General features: G+C 47.8%; 1 protein-coding gene and 1 non-coding gene across 2 annotated transcripts in view; one reads left to right on the forward strand and one right to left on the reverse strand.

Annotated features, from left to right (window-relative positions):
- WSCD2 (WSC domain sialate O sulfotransferase 2) overlaps window positions 1-24,834 on the reverse strand; it is a 130,962-nt gene that overhangs the window by 56,596 nt on the left and 49,532 nt on the right. Inside the window, exon 2 of the mRNA XM_006151511.2 lies at window positions 5,993-6,914. Coding sequence (XP_006151573.1) covers window positions 5,993-6,371 — 379 coding nt within the window. The 5' untranslated portion in view covers window positions 6,372-6,914. The remainder of the gene's footprint in view (window positions 1-5,992; window positions 6,915-24,834) is intronic.
- On the forward strand, window positions 15,396-15,499 carry LOC114008329 (U6 spliceosomal RNA). Its single transcript, XR_003549891.1, has one exon. It is a non-coding gene; the product is annotated as a U6 spliceosomal RNA (small nuclear RNA).

Below are 24,834 nucleotides of genomic sequence, written 5' to 3' on the forward strand. Positions count from 1 at the left end.
AGTTCAGCGACATAGCCATTATGCCAACTGCTGGTCCTATAGAACAATTTTTAATAAAATGGAAAAGCACTAAGAAAAAAGAAGGACGTCAATCTATGCATCTAATACTATGCCTTGGAAATGAACATAGAAAAGCGAAAGGCAGTTAACAATGTTAACTGTGGGCTGTTACTGAAAGGTGGGATTCTGGGCCATCATTAATTTTTATTTCTCTCTTTTTTATGTATTTGAATTTTTCTACAATCAAGTTAAGTGGCTCTGATAACAGGGGGTAAAGTTACGTTTTGAAAATATAATTTCTCTTTTCACCTGCCTGTCTTCTCCTAAGGGGGTGTAAAATTTCTCCTCTAGAGGGAAAAACGGTGCTTAAATCACTCCGTGTCCTTTACTTCCTGGCACAGGGCTGGCACATAGAAGACAAGTGATAAATATGGCACGAATGGATGAATACATGAATTGAGGAACAAATGGAGTTGGGAGGTGTACATTTTAAGAAAGATAGTACAGTTCAGTGGTTAAGAAGAAGAGTTTGTAGAGCCCACGGTGACATGCACCTATAAGACACAGCTCTACAGACTGAAGACATAGGAGAGCCCTGGGTTCAAGTCCCAGTCTAACATAAAGGCTGGGTGCAGTGGGGTGCACCTGTAATCCCAGCAACTTGGGGAGGCTGAGGCAGGAGGACTGTAACACAGAAAATTCCTATCTACAAAATAATAATAAAAGAGAGCTCAGACTCAGACTGAGTTGGGTTAGGGTCTGCTCTGCCTCTTAGCCGCAGTATGACATTGGGCATGTAATTTAGCCTCTCTGAGCCTGTTTCTTCATCAGTGAACTGTGGCTCGATGATTCCTACCGGGTGAAGCCAAAAGGAGGGTATGACACACCATCCCTGGCACAGAGCAGACCCTCAGTAACCTGCAACCATTACATCTTCAGCTGGAGGAGTTGAGGAGTGGGTGTCCCTGTTTCTTCTTCCAAAACTGCAGACTGAATCTCCCTATGTCCTCCTTCATGTCCAGCCACACCTCTCTGTCATTCAAGGGAAATAGGAACCACACAGGCTTTGAAATCAAACTGGGTTTGGCTCCTGTCTCTGCCCTAGACTGGCTAAACGACCTTAGCCAAGTTACATCACCTCTACACACTTTTGTTTTCTCCTGCAAAATGACCGTATTTGTAACAATTAAAGGCCTACTGCATGCTAGACTGTGCTAAGGGTTTTCTGTGCACTAAGAAGTGAGGTGATGTGGTGGTGAAGGTTCATTCATAAGACTCATACCACCAGGGTTCAAATCCTGTTTACTCTCTCCCCTAGCTGGTTAACCTTGGGTTAGTTATTTAACTTCTCTGATTGTCCTTCCTATAAGATGGAATTAAACAGTGGCCACCTCATTGGATCACTGTGAAGATTATGTGATGCAAGAGATACAAACTGCTCAGAAAAGTGCCTGGCACTTCACACACACTCACTTTATCTTATGTAATCATCACAACAGCCATCTGTTAAGTACTTTTTAGTCCCAAGAAGAATGTGAGTCTCAAGGAGGTGAAGTGACCTGCCCATGACTGCATATCCAGTAAGCTGCAGAACTGGGATTTGAACCCTGATTTGGCTACTCAGAGCACATGCTCTCACAAGGCTGTGTGCGATGAGGAACCTAGTGAGGCAACTGGCACATTATAGGTGCTACTTGCACCCAGGAATTCAGATGCCCTGCCCAACTCCTGCGCATCCTGGGTGCATCTTCTTCCCCGCCCCTCCATCGACCCAAGATGGGTTGTGAATCCTCTACAGTGTCGGTCCCGCATCACTGCATCTGACAGAGCCCTCACCAGCTTTGGAGAGAACCCAACACGTTGAGCGTCAGGTCTGAGAAGCGTCTCACTTTTATTAGCGTTAATCTAATATGTTGTCTTTCTTCGCTGAACTCGGAATAAGTTAATCAAGGACAGTCTGGATTTGTGTTTTCTTAATAACACCGCCTGATTCTAAATGCTGTCTGCTGAGCTCTGGGCTCAGGGCTATGTTCTTATTTTCTCTTCCTTCTCTCTTTGCACTTTTAAAACAGATAAGGTTGGTGGGCTTGGGGTGAGTGGCTCTTAGCATGGCATAGAAGAAGGCTCACAAGCTTTGGGATTTTAAACCTCGGTTACTCCACTAACTAGTTACCTATATATTCCAGAGTAACTGATTTCTTTCTGAATCTCAGTTTTACCATTTTTGATATGGGATAACAATAATTTCTAACTTGCTGAGTTGTGATAATTAAGTATGATAATGAAACACTTACAACATGGTCTAGCGCATAATAGCTGCTAGCTATTACTACTAACAGACACTATTAAATAACCTATTATTATGAGCCAGAAGATGTGATAAACATCTTCCATACATCATTTCATTCAGATAACATATGAAAAGCAAATGGAAAGGAGGCTGGCATGAAGTAGGTGCTCAAGAAATGATAATAACTATTAGGAGCGGTTGTGGCAGCAGTGTTTCAACAACAAATGGAGGGTGTTCATGCTGTTGTGTGTATCAACTATGCCACACAGAATTCATAGTCTAGCAGGGGACCTGGACAACCAAAGCAATAACTCTATAAAAAGTCTATGACAGGAAGCATAGTGGAGGAGCCTTTGATCAATCCTGGAAGCAGGTAATGGACACTTTCCTGGATGTGAGTAATGTGAGACTTGGAGGAAGAGTCAAGCTAACTCTGGGGAGGTACTCCACGCAGAGTACCATTTATTCATTCATCCAGTCACTCATCTGTTCAACATATAGGTAGCAAGCACCCGCATTGTTCCGGGTGCTGTCCCAGGTGCTGAAGGAACAGAGATGAACAGGCAACAGTCCTGCCCTCTTGGAGCTGACAGTCTATTGGAGAAGACAGGCTATTAACCAAGACGCAAACACAGAAACAAGATGCTTTCAGATCATGAGAAGAAAACAGGTGAAATTAAAGCTGAGGAATGTGGTCGTGACTGGGTAGGAAGTGGGGCCACTTTGAGTTAGGACACTCTGAGAAGGCAAGGTTTGACTGAAGCCTTCAAGAAAGAGAAGATCTAAAGGAAAAGAATCTCAGAGAGAAGGTATGGCATATACAAAGATTCAGAGGTGGGAACCGGCTTAGGGTGTTCAATGAACAACAAGGACAACCGGGCAGAGTGTGGTGAGGAAGATGGAGAAGGTTAGATGTGATCGGAGAGGTGGGCATGACAAGCAGTCTGGAGTTTGTTCTAAGCATGACAGGGAGCACAGGGTGCAGGCTTGTAAAGGCTTTGGGACTCTCAAGGGACTAGGTGGAGTCTGGAGGAGCTGGGGCGAGATAGAGCTTGATGGGTAGAGAACACAGAGAAGCCACATCACAGTTTCTCTATCTGTGTAGCAACTTACACCTCACCTAAGCCTACAAGATGGACTCCCTTCCCCAAGGTGATGCATGAGCACTTCCTGAGCACACGCTCCCTTCCCCCAGGTAGATGCACAAGCACTTCCTGAACACACCAGAGAACTCCCCTGCACCAGGCATCATGCTAGGTACTTCCATGACTGGTGTCTCACTGAACTCTTGGGAACAGCCTGGAAAGGAGGGATTGTTATCTTTATTGTAGCAAATTCAAAACTGAGGTGTAAGAAGATGAGCCCACATGGTGGGTTGGGGTGAAACTGGACTATAAATCTAAGTCCTTAATATGATCTGCTGCCTCCCACCCTCTCCTTCACCTCCCTATGAACACTGGGTTCTTAAAGAGACAGAATTCTAAGAAATTCCTGAGGCTGGAAAGGTAGAACCTCGTGGATGGTTCCTGAGCCAGGTGTAGAGTGGAACTGGGCCAGGGACTTAAGCTCCCCAGGATGAGTTCACTTCTACTATTCCCATTCCCTTTATGATGAGAAAAGGGGCTTCTGTGAGCTGAATCACAGTGGAAGGATGTATGTATGACATGCAGCAGGGGCTGGCGAAGTTTCCCTCTGCCCCGATTGGCAGTTTATTCTCCCAAACCATCTGGCCTGGATTCCCAAAATGTCCATTCATGTTAATCGCATGAATTGCAGGGGTGGCGACTCCTCCCCAGCATGCTGGCCCGATGAGCAGATGCCAGTAGACTCTGTCTCTCTCCAAACATTCAGGCCAGATGGATCTAATTTAAACTCCAGTGTGGCCACTGACCAGCTGTGTGACCTGAGCAAGTATCTTTACTTCTTCAAGCATCAGTTTCCACATCTGTTAACTGGGCACAGGATCACAGGGCCTTGCTGAAGCTCATGGAATGTAATGAAAATCAAATAATGTAACGTGCTCACAAAGAAAAGGCTGAGAAAATGCAATGAAAAATATGTCCAGGGCCATGATGTCCCCTGAGAACCATTGCCAAATCACTCTGCACGGTGGGCCTAGAAGCAGTGTGGAGAAGCAGGAGCTTTGTCTCTCAGCAGCTGTGGAATCTCGGGCTCTTGGTGCCTATCACTGCATCACTAACATAGGAATAATAGGCCCAGCCAGGGTGCTGTGTGCTGTCAAGATGCTGTGCAGGGCAGGCAGATAGCATAGTGGTTACATCACTGGACTCCCATATGGCTGACCACGGTTCAAGTCCCAGACCCAGTGGCGTGAAAACCATGCCAGGTGTGTATGTGTGCATGCCCAAAATCCCAGGAGGAGAATGAAGAAGGGATTGTGGCATGGTCATCCCCCACTCAGGGGTGAGTTTTCACCTCCTCTCTCACTGTCTCTGTCTCTCTGGTGAGCAAACATGTCCTAAGGCAAACACTTGAAAAAAAAAAAAAAAGGATGCTATCCTCTGCAGGTCGGACCCATATGGAGGCCCAGGTGCAATTCCTGTCTGACCTAACAGCCGGGCGCAGTGGTAAGTACTTGCAACCCCAGCAATCTGGGAGGCCAAGGCAAGAGGATCATGAGCTTGAGGCCATCCTGGGCCACAGGCAGAGATCCTATTAAAAAAAAAAAAAAGAGCTGAGCGTGAAGGCACTCACCTATAGTCCTGGCTGGGACACCACCATAGGAAATCTCAACATGGTGAGACTCTGCCTTGAAAAGGGGAAGTGGGTGGCAGCAGTGGCACGGTGGAACACAGTACTCTGCGATGCTGAAGCTACATGGGAGGATCCTGGTTCAATCCTGGGGTCTCCCTGAGCACTCTGACAGAGGCACCCCTGATCCAGGCTGGCTGAGGCCAGGAGTGGATCACAGTATGAAGACCCCATCAGGGTTACTAACCTCTCTGTTTCTCTCATGCAAGAAATAGTTTATAACATGGGAATAAAAGCATCTATTACACTGAGTTGTAATTATTCAATATACATAAAGTGTTTAGAAGAGTACCTGGTGGGGCCAGTAGGTGGCATAGTGGTTAAGGAGCTGGACTCCCACCTAGCCTACCACGGTTCAAGTCCCTACCCTAGAGGCTTGAAACTTATACCAAACACACCAGGTTTGTGTGTGTGTGTGTGTGTGTGTGTGCCCAAAATCTCGAGAGGAAAATGGATTGTGGCATGGCCATCACCCTTGAGGGGGGTGACTTCTCACTTTCTCTCTCTTTGTCTCTGTCTCTCCAGTGAGTGCATGCACCTTATAGCAAAAATCTCTCCCCCCTACCCCCCAAAATAGAAGAAGAGTACCTGGTACTCAATAAATGCTGGCTGTTTTTATTTCTACGTGTATTTAATAAGGACTGAAAAAGGCTGCAGGGGAAGGTCAGTCTTTAAACTTTGACAAACAGGAGACTCAAATCCAGACTTGCATACTGGGAAGCTGTGTGACCTTGGGCAAGCTACTTAACCTCTCTGAGCTTCAATTTTCCAGTCTTCGATGGGATGATAATGAAACCTATTCTGTACCTATTGCTATAACTGTATGACAGCTGGTCCCTATTAAGTGCTGAACACTGACAGCTGTTATATTGTAACTGCTCCCCTCCCTTCTCATCAGTCCCCTTCATTCCAGACGTTTACTGCTCTTACCTCGCTCCTCCTCCTTCTCTCGGACCACCCTCCCTTTGAGGGCTCTGCTCCAGGCTCCACCGTAGTCACCCAACTTGGCTCTCTCGTTCCCGTCTTTGCCTTTGAACCAGGTTCCGTACCTGCGGGCGATGCTCGAGGCGTCTCCCGTGTCCCGGAAGCCTCTGCCCAGATGCAAGTCTCCCAAGAAGGGCAGCTCAGCGCCCTCGACTGGGCCCCCGAGAGCAGGGTTAGCCTGGTTCTGGGAGACAGCGGGCTGGCCTACAAAGCCAGAGTGAAGGAAGACGAGGCTCCCGGCTGTCAGGTAGAGAGCTAGGAAGGTAAAGAAGCGCACGGGCTTCCGGCGGAAGTACCGCTGGAATCTGAACCAGAGCTTGGCCATAGCGGGATCATTCCGAACTGGCTCGCTGGAGCTCGGCCAGGGCTCAGGCTGGGGATGGAGGGGGCCTGGCTTCCCAAGCTTGCCTTAGGGCTGGAGTCCCTGGGGGTCCTCAGTCTTAGGCCCTCTGCAAAGGCGACTGCCAAGACCAGAGGGGAAGGGCAGGTTCGGTGACTGGCGAAGGCCAAGAGTAGGGAGGAACGACCTTACCAGCTCTCTCAAGCTCTTCTCAGGGCCAACAAAGGGGTTTTGAGGCTCAGGGCCCCCAGGAGTTGGTCTCATTTTCCTACATCTTGTTCTTCACCTAGAGACTTCCCAAAGAACTTTGAAAATAGTAACTGGGAGAGAATCCTGAGGGTCAGCAGCTGCTGCAGTCCATGTCCTGCCTGTGCTCAGCCCCGCGGGCCTGTGGGAGCTGGCTTATTTCACTGAGGGCCTGGTCTGTGGCCTCTTCCCCCACCAGGGACCAAGCTCTGCTTGTCCACCTTCTGGGAACAGTAGTCGGCTGGCCTCCATCCAGTCAAGCATCAGGACCAGGGCTGCCACCTGCAAAACAGGACAAACACAGGTTTGAGATGTCCGTCACCGGCCACAGAACCCAGGGCTCTTGAGCACCCTCAAGAGAGGAGGGAGAGGTTTGGAGAGGGGAGGGATCCCCCCATGGCATGAAGCATGGTAGAAGTGCTGGGTCAAATCCCAGGCCTGAGACTTCTAGAACACAGTGTTCTTTAAACTAAACTGGGAATATGGGGACTTGAATCCTACTAGGCTCCAGTGCTGGGACAAATGCTGTCTTGGACAAGCATAGGTTCTTATGGGCTAAGAGGTTCTTTATTTTGCACTTTCTACCTAATGGGTTGTTGGAAAAGTCATGATGTGTTTTTCTATGCAAAAATGCATCATGACTTTTCCAACAACCCAGTATCAGGCAAATATATATATATAGATATAGATATAGATAGATATATTGATATATATATTGGGTTTTTTGGGGGTAAGTTTTGGCTATAGGGCACGTGAGCTCACTAGAAAGACAGAGAGAGACAGAGAGACAGAAAGTGAGAAATCACCCCCCCCCCAGGGGGATGGCCACGCCGCAATCCCTTCCCCTCCATTCTCCTCTTGGGATCTTGGGCACACATGCACGAGCACCCAGTGTGAGTTTAAGCCACTGGGTCCGGGACTTGCACCATGGTCAACTACGTGGGAGTCCAGCAACATAGCCATCATGCTAACTGCTGGTCCCTAGTCAAATATATATTGATTCATGGGTTCCAGTCCAAACACATGTCCCAGGTCAATGGACCGACCTGGCTGATTTTAGACCGGTTTATTAAACACTTAATCTATACCAGGCTTTATATTACACACCTATCTTCTCTGATTTAATCCTCATAACAGTTCTATGAAGGAGAACTGCAATTTTCGGAGGAGAGAAATGAGATCAGGGTTCAGGGTCACAGAGCTGGTAAGTGGTAGCCAGGCTGCAAATCCAGGACTACCTAACTTCAGAGCCTATATCTCTCATCATGCATCTCTTCTGGTCTGATAGCCCTTTGAAGATCTGATGACAACTACAGACGTATGGCCAGAAAAGAGCCCTTGCACATAAATGCCCAGACCTTGGCTTAAAATGTCAAAGGGTCTAGGGAGCCTGGGTGAGAAGCCCTGGAAGGTGGGAGCCAGGGAAAGTGAGGGTCTGCAACTTACTTGGCGGGTCATTGACAACCTCCTCAGGGAGAAGACTTTGAGCTGGCAGGTCTTGGAAGTAGTCAAAGGGCTTCCAAGAAGGTAAAGTTTCTCTGGGCAAAGGAACAGCAGGACAGCATATACATATGCAAGGGCACAGCACTGGGGTGGAGGGAAGAGAAAGGAGGTGTGGCCATGGAGGGAGGTGGCTAACAGGGTCCTGAAAAGACTAGAAGGCCGAGCTCAAGAGCCTGGACTGTGCTTTAACAGTTTGGGTGGAAATCTACAGACGTTTCGTGGTCACAGGGGACACTCTGGAAAGACCAATCAAGTATCAGCTTGAAAATCTCCAGGCAGAAGGCAGGGCCCCTAGGTATTCCAGGTAAGTCACCCAGATGTTTCTGCAGTTGGGCCAGGATGAGAAAAAGCCAGCAGCCTTCTGGGATGGGGCAGGAGGACACCAGCCCTTCCAAAGGCACTCAGGCAAGGACATGGGCTTTGGTGAGTTCTAGAGACAAACTGACCTGGGTTCCAATCCACCTCATCTGCCCACCAACTATCTAACTGGGGCGAGATGTCTTCTCCCCAAGACTCAGGTTCCTTACCTGTAAGTGGGCCTAAGAATCTTGACTCCCACTAAAAATATATTGCCGGGAGGACCGAATTAAAAATTATAGGAAGAGGGACCAGTAGGTGGCATGGTAGTTAAGACGCTGGATTCCCACATGGCCCACCACAGTTCGAGTCCCAGACCTAGTGTCTTGCTTTCTCACTTTCCCTCTCTCTCCCCCTCTCTTTCTCTCTTGTAAATATATGTGCCCTTTAGCAAATAAAATAAATAAGTAAATGGATGAACAAATAAATTAAATAATTCTTTAAAAGAAAATTGTAGGGGGACCATAGCGTAATGGCTATGTTGCTGGACTCTCATGTAGTTGACCGCGGTTCGAGTCCTGGACCCGGTGGGTTAAACTCATGCCGGGCGCGTGTGCATGCATGCCCAAGATCCCGAGAGGAGAATGGAGAAGGGATTGCAGTGTGACCATCCCCCCTGGTGGGTGATTTCCTGCTTTCTGTCTCTTTGTCTCTCTCTGTCTGTCTGGGGAGCACACGCAGCCTATAGCAAAATCCTCTCCAAAAAAAAAAAAAAGAAAAAGAAAATTGTAGGAAGAAGATTTGGCACACAGGAGATGGTGAGGCAAAGCCTCGCCCTCCACCCTACCCTCTCATGGGCACACGTGAGCCGACTTGGAAGCCCTTTGCCATGTCAGCACATTTGCTGCCGTGGAGACAGCCAACGTCTCAGCTGTAGAGTTCCCTGCGGCTTTCTGCTTCTCGGAGGATATTTCTGGGTCTAGTCGGGTTTTGTTGTTCCCTCCTCATTCTTTTATATTTCAACACATCTTTTCTCTAAGTGGGTGCCAAATGGGCTTGAAGAGGGTAATGAGCTCATTAGAAGCTGGCAGGGAACAGGGAGAGACTGAGGCATTGGTGGTGTGAGAAATGAAGGGACCTGCAGGGACGATGAGGAGGGGCCGTGCCCACGCCACCCACCCCTGCTCTCGGAGCAACTCCTTTTCCTGGAGAGGGAAGGTGCTGACTTGAGTCACCGACATCATCTTCCCCCTGCGAGGAGGTGGGAGGAAGAGCACTCTGGAATCCCAATCCCAGGCACATGGGCATCATCACACTGTACCCTGAGAATCTGCACACAGTAGGGCTCCAAGAAACACTGAAGAAGGAAATGGATGGAAAGGGACAGAGGACTGCTCCCTCCTCCCCGACTTAAACCTACAAAGAAGGCTGTAATTCTATGTGTCAAAACGCTCCAGCGATGGCCTCGGGAACTGTGAATTCAGGGCTCGGTGGGGACAGCGTCTCACTGAGGTTCAAGGGACCCTGTTGAACCACAGCTCCATGTCCCCAAAGAGCTCCTCAAGACTCCTGTGCCTCTCTCTGTCTCTCAGCCATTCTCTGTCCCTGACTCTATCCCTGTCTCTCCAAGTCCCTTATCTCTCATTGTCTCTTTGCTTGCTCTCTCTTTCTCTCTCTCTCTCTTATATGGGAATAGAAAATCGAATTGGAAAATCTGCCTTTTGTTTTTTAAGAGATTTTTGCCTTTAGGGTGCATGTGTTTGCCAGAGAGAGACAGAAACACCACCCCAGGGAAGATGGCCATACCACCATGCCTTCTCCATTCTCCTCCCGGAAGTTTGGGCATGCATGTACTTGCACCTGGAATGACTCTTGAGCCACTGGGTCTAGGACTTGAACCGCAGTTGAACATGTGGGAATCCCACTCAGACCACACACTTAGCCATACAGGCCATGGCAGGAATCCACAAACGTATAGGGGTTACCTTTGTTCAACAAAGGTCTGTTCCCTTGTTGAACACCTACTATATGTTGGACCCTGTGTAAAGGTTTTACAAATGCGATCTTGCATACTCCTCCCTCCTGGGAACCTGCAAGGTGGGTGTGATGGCTCTTCCCAATCCATAGATGGTATATCCACAGCCCTGGGGGCAGGGGGAGGGCGAGCGTCTGTTGGCCTTCAGCAAGCCCTCTGTCTCTGTCCGCTCATAACCTGGAGACTGTACTCACATTGACAGCCTCCCTGTCATTTATAGGTGTGCAGCCCAGGCCTGCACCTTCACATCTCTGTAAAGCAAGTCAACCACAGACTGTCCCTCCCAGGGTCATGGGGAGGATTCAATGAGACGATCCACAGGGCTGGAGTTGGCCCTCGTTAAGAGCTGACTATCATGGCTTCATCCCTTTTCGTTTTGCATGAGACCCCTCGAGCCTCAGTTTCCACATCTGATGAACGTAGTGAATGATGCCTCTCTGGTGTCCCTTCCAGGGTTAGAGTGAGTTTGTGCAGGGATGAGGCTGAGAGGCCCCTATGAGGGAGGGTGGCGTTCAGTTACTGCCATTCGAAACACGTGCAGTTCGTGTTTCCAGCAGGAGCCTCAAAGTGTCTAAACACAGCCTATTTTTAGCATCAGCATGAACCTCTGATGCTGAGCTGCCAAGAAAAAGATGGGCGGGGTAGAGCGGCCCTGCGGGGAGGGGAATGAGAGGCACAGCCTGCCCCTGTGGCTCCCTCCCCTGGGAGTGAAAGGTGCTTCCCTCTTCCAGGCTCTTGAGGGTGGGTTAGGATGGAGTCCAAGAGGCTGAGAAAAGGAGTAGCCCTCCCACCAGAGCCCCCAGAACCTGACTTGGGGGTAAGAGGAAGGTTGGAGAGACCAGCCAGGCCCAGGACCAGCTTACCCTCTGACCAAGCTTGGCCAAGAAACAGCTGCTGAGAAATCAGATTTGTGGAGGTTTGACTTCCTCCCACTGGTGGACTCTGGGAGTCACTAAGCAATCAGAGCACAAGCCAAAGGCAAAATTTCAGTCTTCACTTAATAATAAAAATACCCGAAAACCGTGGTGTTCATTGAACACTTACTACAAGGCAGGCACTGTGTAGAGTGCCTTATTCTCACTGCGCCATTTCATCCTCACTCTGATTATCAGAGATGGTTTTTAGCCTGTACCTCAGTTTCCCTACCCAAAGAATGGAGAAATAATAGTATTTTTTCTCATAGGATTGCTGCGAGAACTAATGAGTTAATATAATGCAAATGTGTAATATCAAATACATTAGGAGCAAGCATTGCTTCATAATAATCCATAGAGAATACATGTGGTTTTGTATGTGCAATGCCTTTTTTTTCTCATATAAAGATGCCATATTCCTTCATGGAGCTTCTCCCTCATAATTCTCAGCTCATGAGGCTTGGGTAGAATGGCTTGTCCTCACCAGTTGCTTAAAACATTCTCATACCTCTCTCTTGGCACGTGTACACAAGAATTGATGTAGGGTGTACTATTCCTAGGAGTGAAATTGCTAAGTCTTTCTGTATGAGCTGAAATGACTATCCTAACTGACAATTTGTTTTCCAAAGTGGCTGTAGTCACAACTCTTCTAAGTAGTATTTGAGCATTCCTATTGCTCCAAATCTATATCAACACTTAATGCTGTCAACCTTTTTCCTTTTGGCCAATCTGATATGTCTGTAACAGATGCTGTATGTTTTCCCCCTAGAGTAAACTTCTGAATGTCCACATCTCCGACCCCAATTCCTTGAATAGTTTCTGTACCTGTTCGCCTGGCAGGCCAGGTGTGCTAGGGAAATAACATTTGGAAACAGCTTCAACCAATGACTGATGGGAGTTGATGTATAAGTGCCCAGCCCCCTCACTCCCCGCTCCTCTCCAGCTAGAATAACTCTGGCGTGTGTGATTAGATAGGTTTCCTGAGTTGTCCTAATGGGATTTAATTTTCCTCAGAGGCATGTAAAATATTTTCAGTTTCCCTCACTTATAAATAAGGAATGCTATGATAAACATCTTATGAATAGATCTTTGTACAGATGCACAAAAGGCAATCTATTCCATAGGACCTTACAATGATGATGAGGCATGGAAATGACCCATTTTACAGATAAGGAAGCCAAGGCTCATAGAGATTCAGTAACTGGCCCAAACATACAGCTAGCAAGAAATGGAGCCTGAATTCAAGTGTGAAACTGTCCAAGCCTCAATATCAGTATGCAGTGATTGACACCAGACAGAGCAGCATGACAGCTAGCCCCCTCTCTTAACCACCGCATCTCTCAGCTGAGCTCCCTTCAATGGAAGGGTCCTTTCTGGACCCTTGGAGACATGGAATACCATTCCTTATATATGTCTTCTCCAGGTAAATGGATCCCAACTTCTCTAATCAAAGTTCTTTCTCACCCTTCTTGCTTCTGGACCAGAGCCATTTGCAAATGAAAGTTGTAATAAAACAGCCTGAAAAGAAATGCCACTATAGGGACCAGCAGTTGGCATAATGGGTATGTCACTGGACTCCCATGTATTGACTGGGGTTCGAGTCCCAGGCCTGGTGGCTTAAACTCATGCCAAGCGTGTGTGCGTGCGTGCCCAAGATCCCAAGAAGAGAATGGAGAAGGAGAGATTGTGGCATGGCCATTCTCCCTGGGGAGTGATTTCTTGCTTTCTGTCTCTCTGTCTGTCTCTTTCTGGTGAGCGCATGCGCCCTATAGCAAAAACTTCTCCAAAAAAAAAAATGCCATTATAAATGCCAACCTTGTGACTTTCACTCATGGTCTCTTAGGATCCAGAATTTTATTAATCCAACTAACCCTGGGGAAAGTTTTTGCACCCCTGGTGGACCCAGAGAGTTTCCAGAAACACTCCACTTTCTGGCCATTCTGTGTAAAGCTGTAACAGGCATTTTGGCACCCAGAGACCCACTGGGTCAACCAAGTGGGATTGTTGTGTCAACGATTCTACACGCTGTGTTTGTGTGTGTGTGTGTGTGTGTGTGTGTGTGTGTCTGTGTGTGTGTGTGTGTATCTGCACAGGTCCCTAGCTACAGCATATGCTGCTTCCTGCATACACTCACACCACCCCCAAAACAATCCCCTGAGCTCCCACACTTCCTTCTGTTCCTAAGACGTGGACTTACCCGCCACCACTCAGCACTCACTGCTCACCATCCGTGTCCATTTTCATTTATCTTCCCCCAAACTCAGAAAAATTAATGAGAAGGCAAAGTGCCATTGGCTTAATGGCCTTTAACACCCAGCCATCTGCCATGATGTAATTAAATAAAAAAATCAGAGGGAGCATATGGCGCCTATTATACATAAATATTAAGATTTTGCTTCCCTGGATAATGACGCCAGTGCCTCTTGCTCCATGGGCAAACTTTATAGCCATCTTTTTCTGTTGCAGGGAATCAGGGAGAGTCTATGGGAGGAAGGGGTCAGACCGGCAGTCAGACATTCCCACATTCGAACCTGCCTCAGACCCTGGTGGCATGTGATTTCCAGCAAGTGACCTCTCTATGACTCAGTTTCCTCACCTGCAAAATAGGGCCACTCTACCATGCCTCACTGAGAAGGTAGAAGGATTATATGGGCTACTGTCCTTAAAATCCATGGCACTCTAATAACAGCATGAGCAAATACTCATAGAGTACTTATGTGTCAAATTCTAAATAGTAATTTGTTTAATCCTTACAAGAACCCTACAAGAAAGCTCCCATTGGTTTGCTCCATTTTACAGGTGAAGAAACTGAGGTTCAGAGAGGGTAAGTCGTCACCTGCACAAGCTTACGCCTGCCAGGGTGTAGTGGAACAGGGCTTGAATCCAGACAGCCAAGCTTTGGAGCCTACACTCTTAACATGTACTGAGCCTTTGATTAAACAAAACATCTACCCCTTTTCATGATAATACCCTTGCCCAGACCTCATCTCAGGAAAAGATGCTGATTCAGTGAGTTGATGCAATGATCGGTGACCACTCCAGGTAGGTGTAATGAACACATGTTGGGGAGTCCATCTTCTGTGTGATCACCCCGACTCTAATGCCTCCAGGGATAGGGCCCAGTGGCTGTGTTTGTACCATATAATCCTGCCCATTGGCACAGCTGGACTCAGATCTAAAACTGGCCGATCCATTCTTGCTCCCAGGCATGCTGGGTTGGGATTTGAAGCAATCTACTTTCTGCTGGTCACTTGAACTAAGAACCTCTATGTAACTTCAGGATCTGTCACCAGCAGCTTCAAGAAAGAGTAAAAGTTAGTCTGCAAAGAGAAAGAGGAGAAGAAAATGAATGGGCAGAAGAGAGAGGCTAAGACAGGGGAGCCAAGAAAGCATTAGGTTGCTGACCTTGGAGGGCCAAGTAACAACCCTCCAGGGGTCAAGACAGCATTGAAGGAGACAGTGCAGTATTGCCTTACCACGAGGCTGGGTATACCATGAAGGCTCAACAGGCTTTAGCTGCAATTAGTCTTCAAAGGGCAACCATATAAAACTAACATACTCTCTCCATAAGATTCAGCAATTGTGCTCCTTGGTATTTACCCAAAAGAGTTACAAAATTATGTACAGCCAGACAATGGAATGTTATTCAGCACTAAAAAGCCTGCACTATCGTCATGAAAAGACATGCAGGAACCTTAAACACATATTGCTAAGTGAAAGACGCCAGTCTGGAGAAGGCTACATACTGTATGATTCCGAGTGTACCAATGACACCCTAGAAAAGGGAAAACTCTGGCGACAGTAGAAAGATCAGTGGTTGCCAGGGGCTGGGGGGAGGGAGAGATGACTAGGTGAGGCGCAGAGGCTTTTTATAGTAATTAAACGGTGACATCACAATGGTGGACACATTTGTCAAAACCCGAGGTATGTGCCATGCCAAAAGTGAACACGGATGGACTGTGGACTTTGCATGACAATGATGTGTCAGGGTAGGTTTATCGATGGCAATAAATGGGGCTCGCTCCAGCAGCACATATACTAAAGCTGGAATGATAGAGACATTAGCATGGCCCTGGTGCAAGAATGGCATGCAAATCTGTGAAGTGTCCCATGCTTTTGCAAATACTCAATGTCCCTGCTTAACCTAGACCAAATGTCCACCATCTAGGGCAGAAACGGAAGGACTCGAAAGCACAGAAATAGAGAGTGTGATGGGAGATAGCAGGGACAGGAAGAAGCTCATGAGAAAATTTCTAAGGGACACGAGAATGCATGTAAGTAAAGGGAGGAAGCTATGGGGTAGTGTAAAAATATGGCCAAGTAAAAAAAATGTGGACAATTTAATACATTAAAAAACAATAACCAAACTAGTAGAACTGTTATTAAACATGCACAACATAATGTGATGTTCAATGCTGAAGAAGGCGAATATGTGTATGCCCTTGGGGATGATTATTATATTCTGTATGCGTGCTTTTAAAAACCATACTAGACCCCATAAAGACATCTGTCAAATATACATAAACCAGAAGACATCACCTTTTTTAAAGGTAGAAAATATTGTAATAAACGTACCACTCTGATAGGGGATGTTGGTGGCAGGGACGGCTGTCCATGTGGGATGAGGCAGGGGATCTAGGGGAAGTGTTTGTACTTATTGCTTAATTTTTCTGTGAACCTAAAACTTAAAACAAACAAACAAACAAACAAAAACACCAAATGTGAGTTTTTGTTTTTTGTTTTTGTTGGGTTTCTCTATAGGGCACATGCGCTCCTTGGAGACAGAGCAAGGGAAAGTGAGGAATGCCCACCCCCCCGCCCCCCCACGGGTGGCCACAGTGCAATCCCTTCTCCATTCTCCTGGAATTATGGGCAGCACGCGTATGCACCTGGCATGATTTTCAAGCCACAGGGTCCAGGACTCCACCAGCAAAGAAAGTCCTGTGGGAATCCAGTGCCTTTAACCACCACGCCACCTGTTGACTCCAAATAACTTTTTTTAAAAGGTGAACTTTGACAAAATCATTTACTTGAAAAGACAGAGACCCAGTACAGTAGAGGTGTGAGCCATTCAAACCCTGAGCTGGAGCAAAGGGGTAGAATTGCAGAAAGAAATGGGAAGGGTGGGAGAACAAAGCATGTGAACAGACAGCCCCCCTGGTCCTGCAACAGTTTGATGAAAGGGGCCCTAGGTGCAGAGCACCCAATCTGCTGGCTCCCTTCCATCAGTCAGCTGGCAGCCATCTCCCAGCCCCCATCACTTTCTTCCCTAAGAGGGACTTCTAAAGAAAGACCCTAAATCCCTATCATTAAGCCATCTGGAATCATCCCTCTCCTGTGGGAGCTGCTCTGTCGTGGGTCAATTAGTGCACATTTGCATAGAGTTCCATAATAGGTTGCTAATTGTCTGGGGGAGATAATGGATGGCTCTGTTGGTTCTGGGCAGAGTGTTTACCCACAGGGGCAGACCCTACAGGGGGTGGCAGAGAACAGCCAGGGAAGAGGAGGGAGGGGGAAAGGATGGGATGGGATGGACAGATGGGGAGGAAGTGGAACAGAGTAAGCTGTTACTGACTCACACGCAGTAAGGAGACATGTTATCTAGTGATCCTTTGCTTCCGTTGTACGTGTGCACCGCAACATAAAATGCATTTCTCTCTGCCAGTCCATTAAAATCATTTGGAAGCCCCAGTGATGGAGAAGAGCAGAGAATTACATGAGGTAAGGGGGCCCCGAAGGGACTCTCCGAGAAGAAGGTATCTGAAATGAGGCCTGAGAAATGAGGAGGCAGCCATGGGAAGACCTGGGGCTAGAATGTTCCAGGCAGAGAGAGACATCGGGCCAAGACGAGGTGGGAAGAGGGCAGGCTCCATCCTGCAGGGACCTGTGGATTCTACTCAGGCTGTTCCTGAGCTGCAGCCTGACCCGTGTCTGTTTCCCAAAGTGTACAAGGAGCGGCTGCAGGAGGAGCTTGCGAAGGACCCTTCCTGTTCCTGGGGGTAATGACCATGTCTTGGAGGCTGAGCTGCGGCACGTGTGTTGGTTGCTCGAGCTGAGAACAGGCCAGTATCTAGGTGCTCATCAGGGGTCACGGTGGCTCTAGAATTTCTTTGCTCACGGATAAGTGGCTCACGAAGCCTAAAATATTTGCTTTTTGGTGTTTTATGGAAAACAATTATGGATCCTTGATCCTTCTCGGCAAGGAAGATAGATGTGGAGATTACAGGGGAGGTGCTTAGAACCACTGAGGAAGCTCATCCTGCCATTTCTAAAGCTTAGCGACCACCCTCGGGTCGCTCAGTGTCTTCCTTGGAGCAAGTGACACAGCGCTAGAGGAGAGCCAGGGAGTCACTGTCAGAAGAACAGCCTTCTTTTCAAGACAGGGAAACCGAGGTCCAGAAAACCTCAAATGAAATATTGGATCATCAGAAAAGTCACGACTCATTTTTGCACAGAAAAAAAAAAAAAAACAACCATGAAAAAAATATATATCATGACTTTTCCAACGACCCAGTAACTTCTGTCCATGGGAAAAGCCTCGTGTAGACCTGGACCAGGAGAGCATCCAGTACCTTCTAGTGATGGCTATTGTCGCTGCAGCTGTTCTACCACAGAACCCTAGAGTTCACAGGGCCCTCAAAGCCAGCTAGTCTGAGTGTGATGTTTTACACATGGGGGATACAGGGCCCAGAGAGGCTGAAGACATGTCCTGGGGTCACACAGCCAGGCCGGAGCTGAGCTGGTTTCTTCCCAGTACACACGTTGCCACCTCCCATCCCTCCTAGCTGCAACCCCGAGCAAATCACTCTGCTGGCTCTACCCTGACCACAGCAGATTAAACTCTGATATAGGAAAGATGACAGCTCCCATTAGCAACTCTTCCCTGGAGAGGAATTTTCCACCAGAAGTTTCTCTGGCAAGAACTACTGTTCCCACCCTGAAATCACCGAAGCCCAGCCTTCTTGTCCAAGCCATTGTGTGTATGTGTGTTTGGGAGAGTGCTGGTGATGGAGTTGGCTCTGTATCCCCAGCTCAGCTCCACAGGTTCAAGTTCTCCTCCCCCATGGAGTATCTGGTGCCTTGGAGGGGACACCGTTCCTGCAGTTGGCTTAGAGCAGGACTAAGTGGGCTCAGCCCACCAGGGCTGGAGAGAGGGCTCTTTATATGTCCAAGCCAGCTTCCTCACTGACAAATGGGGAAACAGAACCCAAAAAAGGCATGGGACGGTTTTCTCCATGGTCATCCATGGACCCCACCCAGATCCCTGCCTCCCCGGGAAGGAAGAAAAAGAGTGACCCACATTACCGCATGCGTCTACGTGCCAGGCCCTGCCACACACAGCGTCATGGCCTCTCCCCAGCGGCTCAGTGTGGCAGACTGGCTTTACTCTCGCTTCACAGATGGGATCACCACGGCCTGAAGAAGTCTGTCAACTTGCCGAAGAGCAGAGCTACTGAGCGAGACTCAGACCCAGGCCTGTCCGACTCCGGAGCCCTTAATCCCAACCTCCATGGCAGTGCCTCCTGTTGCAGAGCCATTTCTGACCTCCAACTCAGGCTTCCATCCCGTGAGGCAAGGTGACATGGAAGCCCTCCACATTCAGGGAACCTTTCTTTTCTTTTCTTTTCTTTCTTTCTTTCTTTCTTTCTTTCTTTCTTTCTTTCTTTCTTTCTTTTTTTTTTTTTTTGAGAGGTTTTTGCTATAGGGCTCATGCGCTTGCCAGAAAGACAGAGAGAGACAGAGAGACAGAAAGTGAGAAATTACCCCCCAGGGGGGATGGCCACACCGCAATCCCTTCTCCTCCATTCTCCTCTTGGGATCTTGGGCACACATGCACACGCACCCGGCGTGAGTTTAAGCCACCAGGTCCGGGACTTGAACTGCAGTCAACTATGTGGGAGTCCAGCGACATAGCCTTTATGCCAACTGCTGGTCAAGGGAGCATTTCTCCTGACTGCTCAGAGTCTGTGCAGGGAATGAGCACTTTCTAGACAGGGGTCTCCAGGCCCTGGAGCATCTTCATCACATCTGTCAGTGACCCATTAAGTTCTGCGGGCATCCAACAGAGAGAGGTCCCCTCCCACAATGGCAACCACTGCCAGAACCAAATTAATCCTCCGGCCCCTTGGTACGTCATCTGGACCTCATGGTATCACAGAACAAGTGGCAGGAGACCACACACACACACGTGCCAATGGAGACTCACACATGCATGAACATGTGCACACCTATGTGGCTGCCATTGCTCGCCACACCCCACACATACAAATACTCACACCTGCTCGCCACACCCCACACATACAAATACTCACTCACACTGATTTGTCCATCCCTACTTACAACACGGGGCAGGAATCCTTCCACCCACTGCACTTCACCCACGAGGAACAGCAGACCCTATGGAACTTGCCGAAGAAACAGGGTTAGTGTCAGAGGTCAAACCAGAAACTGGATCTTCCTGTTCTGACCAAATATGGCTTCTTCATCCCCTGGGATTGTCCATGAATAAGCCAGCACGTGTCCTTAAAACTCTAGACTGGAGATTCTAGTCCTCAACACCACTGACTTCCTCATTTTTTATTTTGCTATAGTGCATGTGTGTTCCTTGTGGGGAGCAGGGGATGAAGTCAGGAAGCACATCCCAGGGAGGATGGCCATGCTGCAATCTTCTCTCCTTCATTGTCCTCTGGGATTTGGAGCATGCACACACATACGCCTGGTGTGTCTTTCAAGTCACAGGGTCCAGGACTTGAACTGCTCAGCTGGCCATGTGGTATCCAGCCTCCTTAACCATCATGCCACCAGCTGGCCCCCACTGACATTTTGCACTGGATAATCCTTTGTTGTGTATTCGGGGTGAGGGTGAGCTGTCCTGTGCATTGTAGGGTAGTTAGCATTCTTAGCCTGTATCCACAAGATGCCAGGGTCACCCCCCTTCCCCACAAGTTGCGACCATGAAATATATCTCTAGACATTGTTCTGAACCTTGGCATACATTTATGAAGCTCTCATGCCAGACGCCAGAGTTGCATTCTAAGGTTTAATCCTAGTGTTCTACAATAAGATTCAAATGTGGAGTTCCTTTATCTGTTTACACATTTTTTGGTAGCTCCGTAGACTCAAACTTTTACTATAGAAAAAGCAGATTCCTAAAAATTATTTTTAGACCATAACTTTACAAAATAAACTTCATCTAGTTTTTCCTTACATATTTTAAAGCCACACCTCAGGAATATTTATAAAAAATATTTATCCTTTAAAATAAATCACACATTAAAAAAAATCCAGCAATCCAGAAACACAGGACCTATACAAGTTACCCTTCAAATCCTCTTTTTACAAAGAACCCTTAAAATTCGAATAGCGCTTTGCAACTCTGCTCACTCACATGCTTTGTTAATGTGAATTAGCAGCGTAATAATGGACCCTGAGCTTGATTCAAAGCCAAATGTGAAGTTCCGTGTAAGGATCCCTGACCTTGAGTACTCTGTGGCGGGGCATTAGGGTTCATTTCAATATATTGACAAGTTCTCTGATTCTAAAATTCTGTTCTGAGCTCCTAAGCGCCCACCTCCTCCCACGTCAAGGTTGAAATTCTCCAGGGCGACAGTCATGCCTCACTGCCTTGCAGTGCCCAGGATGAAAGACAGGCCCATGAATTATATATTTCAAGTCATCTCTAAATTGCTCAGCAATTACAGAACATCAAGGGTCAGCTGCCAGGAGCAAGAACCTCCCCTTCGGCAGAGAAAAACAGCTGGATAGAAACTCCTGGATATATGTAAAGATGGTGCCTCTTGGGGGTAGGATTCAGAGTGATTTGAATTCTTTCATTTTGCTTATTTGTATTTTCATTTTCCACAATTAGCTGTGGTTTAAAGACAGAGATAAAGCATGAGCTTTAAAACAGTATTTTTTTTTTTTAGAGAGAGATTTTTTTGCTATAGGGCATGTGTACTTGCTAAAGAGAGAATAAGACAGAAAGTGAGACATCGCCCCCCAGGGGGGATGACCACACTGCAATCCCTTCTCCTCTGTTCTCCTCTCAGGATCTTGGGCATGCATGCATACGTGCCCAGCGTGAGTTTGAAGCCACTAGGTCCAGGACTTGAACTGCAGTCAGCCATGTGGGAGTCCAGCAATGCAACCACTACACTATCTACTGGTCCCTCAGATCAGTTTTTTAAAGGTTTATTTATTGTATTTCTTGCATGAAGGAGAGAGAGACAGAGAGACAGAGCCAGTCCGACACGGTCATCATGCCATGATCTACCTCTGTCTTAGCTGGCCCAGATCATAGACGCGAACTCAGAGAGGTCCCAGGACGTGAACCCAGGACCTTTCCCATGTGAGTTCCCTTACATTACCACGGCATCTTGCCCTGAGTTTTGATGTCCATTAGACTTGAGTTTGAATCTTGGCTTTCTCACCTAAGAGCACGGAGAACATGAGGAAGCCACTTCACCTCTCGAAGCTGCAGCTTCTCACCCACAAGATGAGATGAGAACAGCAGTCCCCTCGTCTCAGTTAGAGAGGAAGTGCTGAAGGAATGGATGTAAAATGCTCAAATCGGGGCCTGGTAAGCCCCAAGGTAAACTCCTGGACCTCAACACAGTCACAGCTCCTGGTGTCTGCGTTTTGTGTCAACAGGGACAACCTTCGTGTGTGGAAGGCACATGAGTTTGGGAATGGCTAAGTCAACTGGAGTTGTTCAGTTCTGTCATTGCGTAACTCAAGATCTAGGCAAGGGCACGTCACCTCTCTGAGTCTCCATCCTCCTGACTTATAAAATGAACAATCATATCACCTCTCAAGGCCCCCTACAAGCACCTGTCACCAGTAGGTGTCTCTTATTACAAGCCCAGGTCAGAGGACTGGCGGGCCGAGAGCAGCGAGGCATGACTGGGGCAGAAGTCAGACCTGGGGGCGATTCCTTATCTCTCAATTTATTCGTGATTCTTTAAAAAGACGAGTCCTCACCAGCCCCAACAGTAATAGGTCATTGCTGTCATGATGTCTTTAAATTTAGTTGCACACCCCACACGCAAACACGCATCCACCCACGCACCCCCAGGAATAAATCCGCCAGGGTGGGAAGGAGGACGATTTGTCTGGTGACATCCCAGGGAAGAAGAGGGAGGCAGGAGAGCTGAACTATGACGCTAGTGGCTGCAGCTCGGCAGGCCCCTGGGGACAGGGAAGCTCTTTACTGTCCTCTCCTCGTAAATGGCACAAGATTCTCCCTGCTCAGAGCACTGGGCAAAAACCTGGCCAGGCTAATCCCATGATGAGGTGGACTAGATGATCACTTAGATTCATGGGTTCAAATCCAGACTCCTCTCCCCACCAGGACAGGCTGGGTGTCCTGGGTGAGAGTCTCAGGCTTTCTGAGCTAGGGCTTCCTAGTCTGTAATTGAAGACCGTTTTGTAAGCTTGCAACCCGACCCGTGTGGTCCTGCTGTGCCTGCACTCGGAAGGGACCTGCACTTGGTTTAATGCTCTGCTGTTGCTGTCTTGACATTCTTAATAGGGCTGACCCGGTAGCACAGTGGTTAGGCACTGTGCAGAGGAAGCCGGATCCCACAGGGCCCACGTGGTTGACAAGGTATGAGTCCCAGCCCTGTCACCTTCAAAGAGGCTCATTCTCATTCTCTCTCTCTCTCTTGTACTTTCTAGCACTAAAAAAGGGCAGGGGGGGGGGGATTCGTAACTCATTTGAACAAAGGGCCGTGCATTTTCATTCTGCAGTGCTGTGTGTTTTCACTGCATATTATGTGGCCGGTTCTGGGTGGTTGTGACAGTTGCAGGGGGCTTGTGATTGTGAAAGCTCCAGCCCCATGCAGGGCACCTGTGGAGCCTCAAGCTGTGATCTCTCGCTTCCTTTCCTCTTTCAGCCCCACTCTTTATACCAGTGTGGCCTGAGGAAGTGGGTCACCCTCTTTTCTCCTCGGGTTCTTCCTTTGTAAAACACAAAAACAAAAATGACCTTCAAATTTCTTCTGGTTCCTACTGACTGCTCTCACTCCCAATATTCAGCTACAATTCATGCCTTCAGTCAGTCAACAAACATTTGCTGAGTGCCAGCCCTTCACATGCCCAGTCAAGGTTGGCCCCATGGGACTGGCCCGAACCGGGGGAATTTGTCAACGTGAGCGTTTTTATCCTGCACCAACTGCACAAATGCATCTTCTTTGGGGAAAGCATCTCCTTCCTCACCTCTAAAGACCTTTGCTTTGATCCATGGAGCACAGTACTCTCCAGTCTGTGGGGGCAGGGTGCTTTCATGTCTTTATTCAACAAACACATTGCGTACCTGTTCTCTACCAGGGTCTAGAGATACACCCATGAAGAAAATGTGGCCCTGTCACTAGGAAAATTACAACCTTAGTTTTCAACTTTTAAAATCCTGGGATGTGTGTTGGTTTTAAGCACTAACGATTGCAATCTCACTTGTTGAGCTTCCAGAACCTTGACACATATCATTTCTAATATTCACAATGACTGTAAGGCAGGTGCTATTTTCTCATTATACAGATAAAAAGCCGAGGAGGCTCAGATAGGCCAAGTGATGTGCTTAAGGTCACACAGCTCATAACTGGCAGAGGCAGGGCTCGGTGGCTCCAGAGGACTTTAGGTGATGCCACCACCTCTTGTGTCAAAACAGAACATAGGCTTCTCGAGGCCTCAAAGTGTAAAGACCCTGTTGAAGGTCCCTGTCTCTCTCATGGCTGACTCATCACTCAGGGAGAGGCATCTTCCTGTAAGTCCTAGTTGATCCCAAGTGCAAGGGCCTTCCCCACCAGACAAAAGCAAGGCCTTTTTTGTACTCCTCACACAGCAAGCTGGTCTCTGAAGTCTCTCAAGTCAGAGAGGAAGATGTTCAAGGCAAGAGGAAGCCCTTAGCTATTAGCCCCCTGGAGCTGAAGTTTCATGTCCCATCTGGACCTGACTTGGCTTTTGATCTGATCCAACCAGGCAGCTAAATGCTCCTGTGATCCTCAGGGAGGGTACAAGGCAGGGGTACGTGTTTGGCAGTGGAGCGTGCTTGGGAATCCTCTGAAAGGTGTATTAAATCATAGCAGATCCACGAGGCTGGCAGGTAACGTGGTGGTGAAGAGGCTGGACTCCCACATGGCTGATGGCAGTTCAAGTCCCAGACCTGGCAGCTTGCTTTCTCACTTCTCCTCTCTCCCTCTGTCTCTCTCTAGTCAAATGAAAAAATAATGATAATAAATACTTATTTAAAGAAAATAAGACATAGCAGACCCAGCAGAACTGGGGTATGGGCTTGAGAGAGAGTATTTCTTTCTTTCTTATTTTTTCTTTTTAAAAAAGCTTATTTATTTATTTCTTCCATGACAGAAACAGACAGAGAGAAAGGAAGAGAGAGAGACATAGAGATTCCCAACAGGGTCTTTACGCCTCTATCTAATGGCAGCCATAGCCAGCCCAG

This window comes from Tupaia chinensis, unplaced genomic scaffold, assembly GCF_000334495.1.
Source record: "Tupaia chinensis unplaced genomic scaffold, TupChi_1.0 Scaffold000320_1, whole genome shotgun sequence".
In the NCBI taxonomy this organism is placed as follows: Eukaryota; Metazoa; Chordata; class Mammalia; order Scandentia; family Tupaiidae; genus Tupaia; species Tupaia belangeri.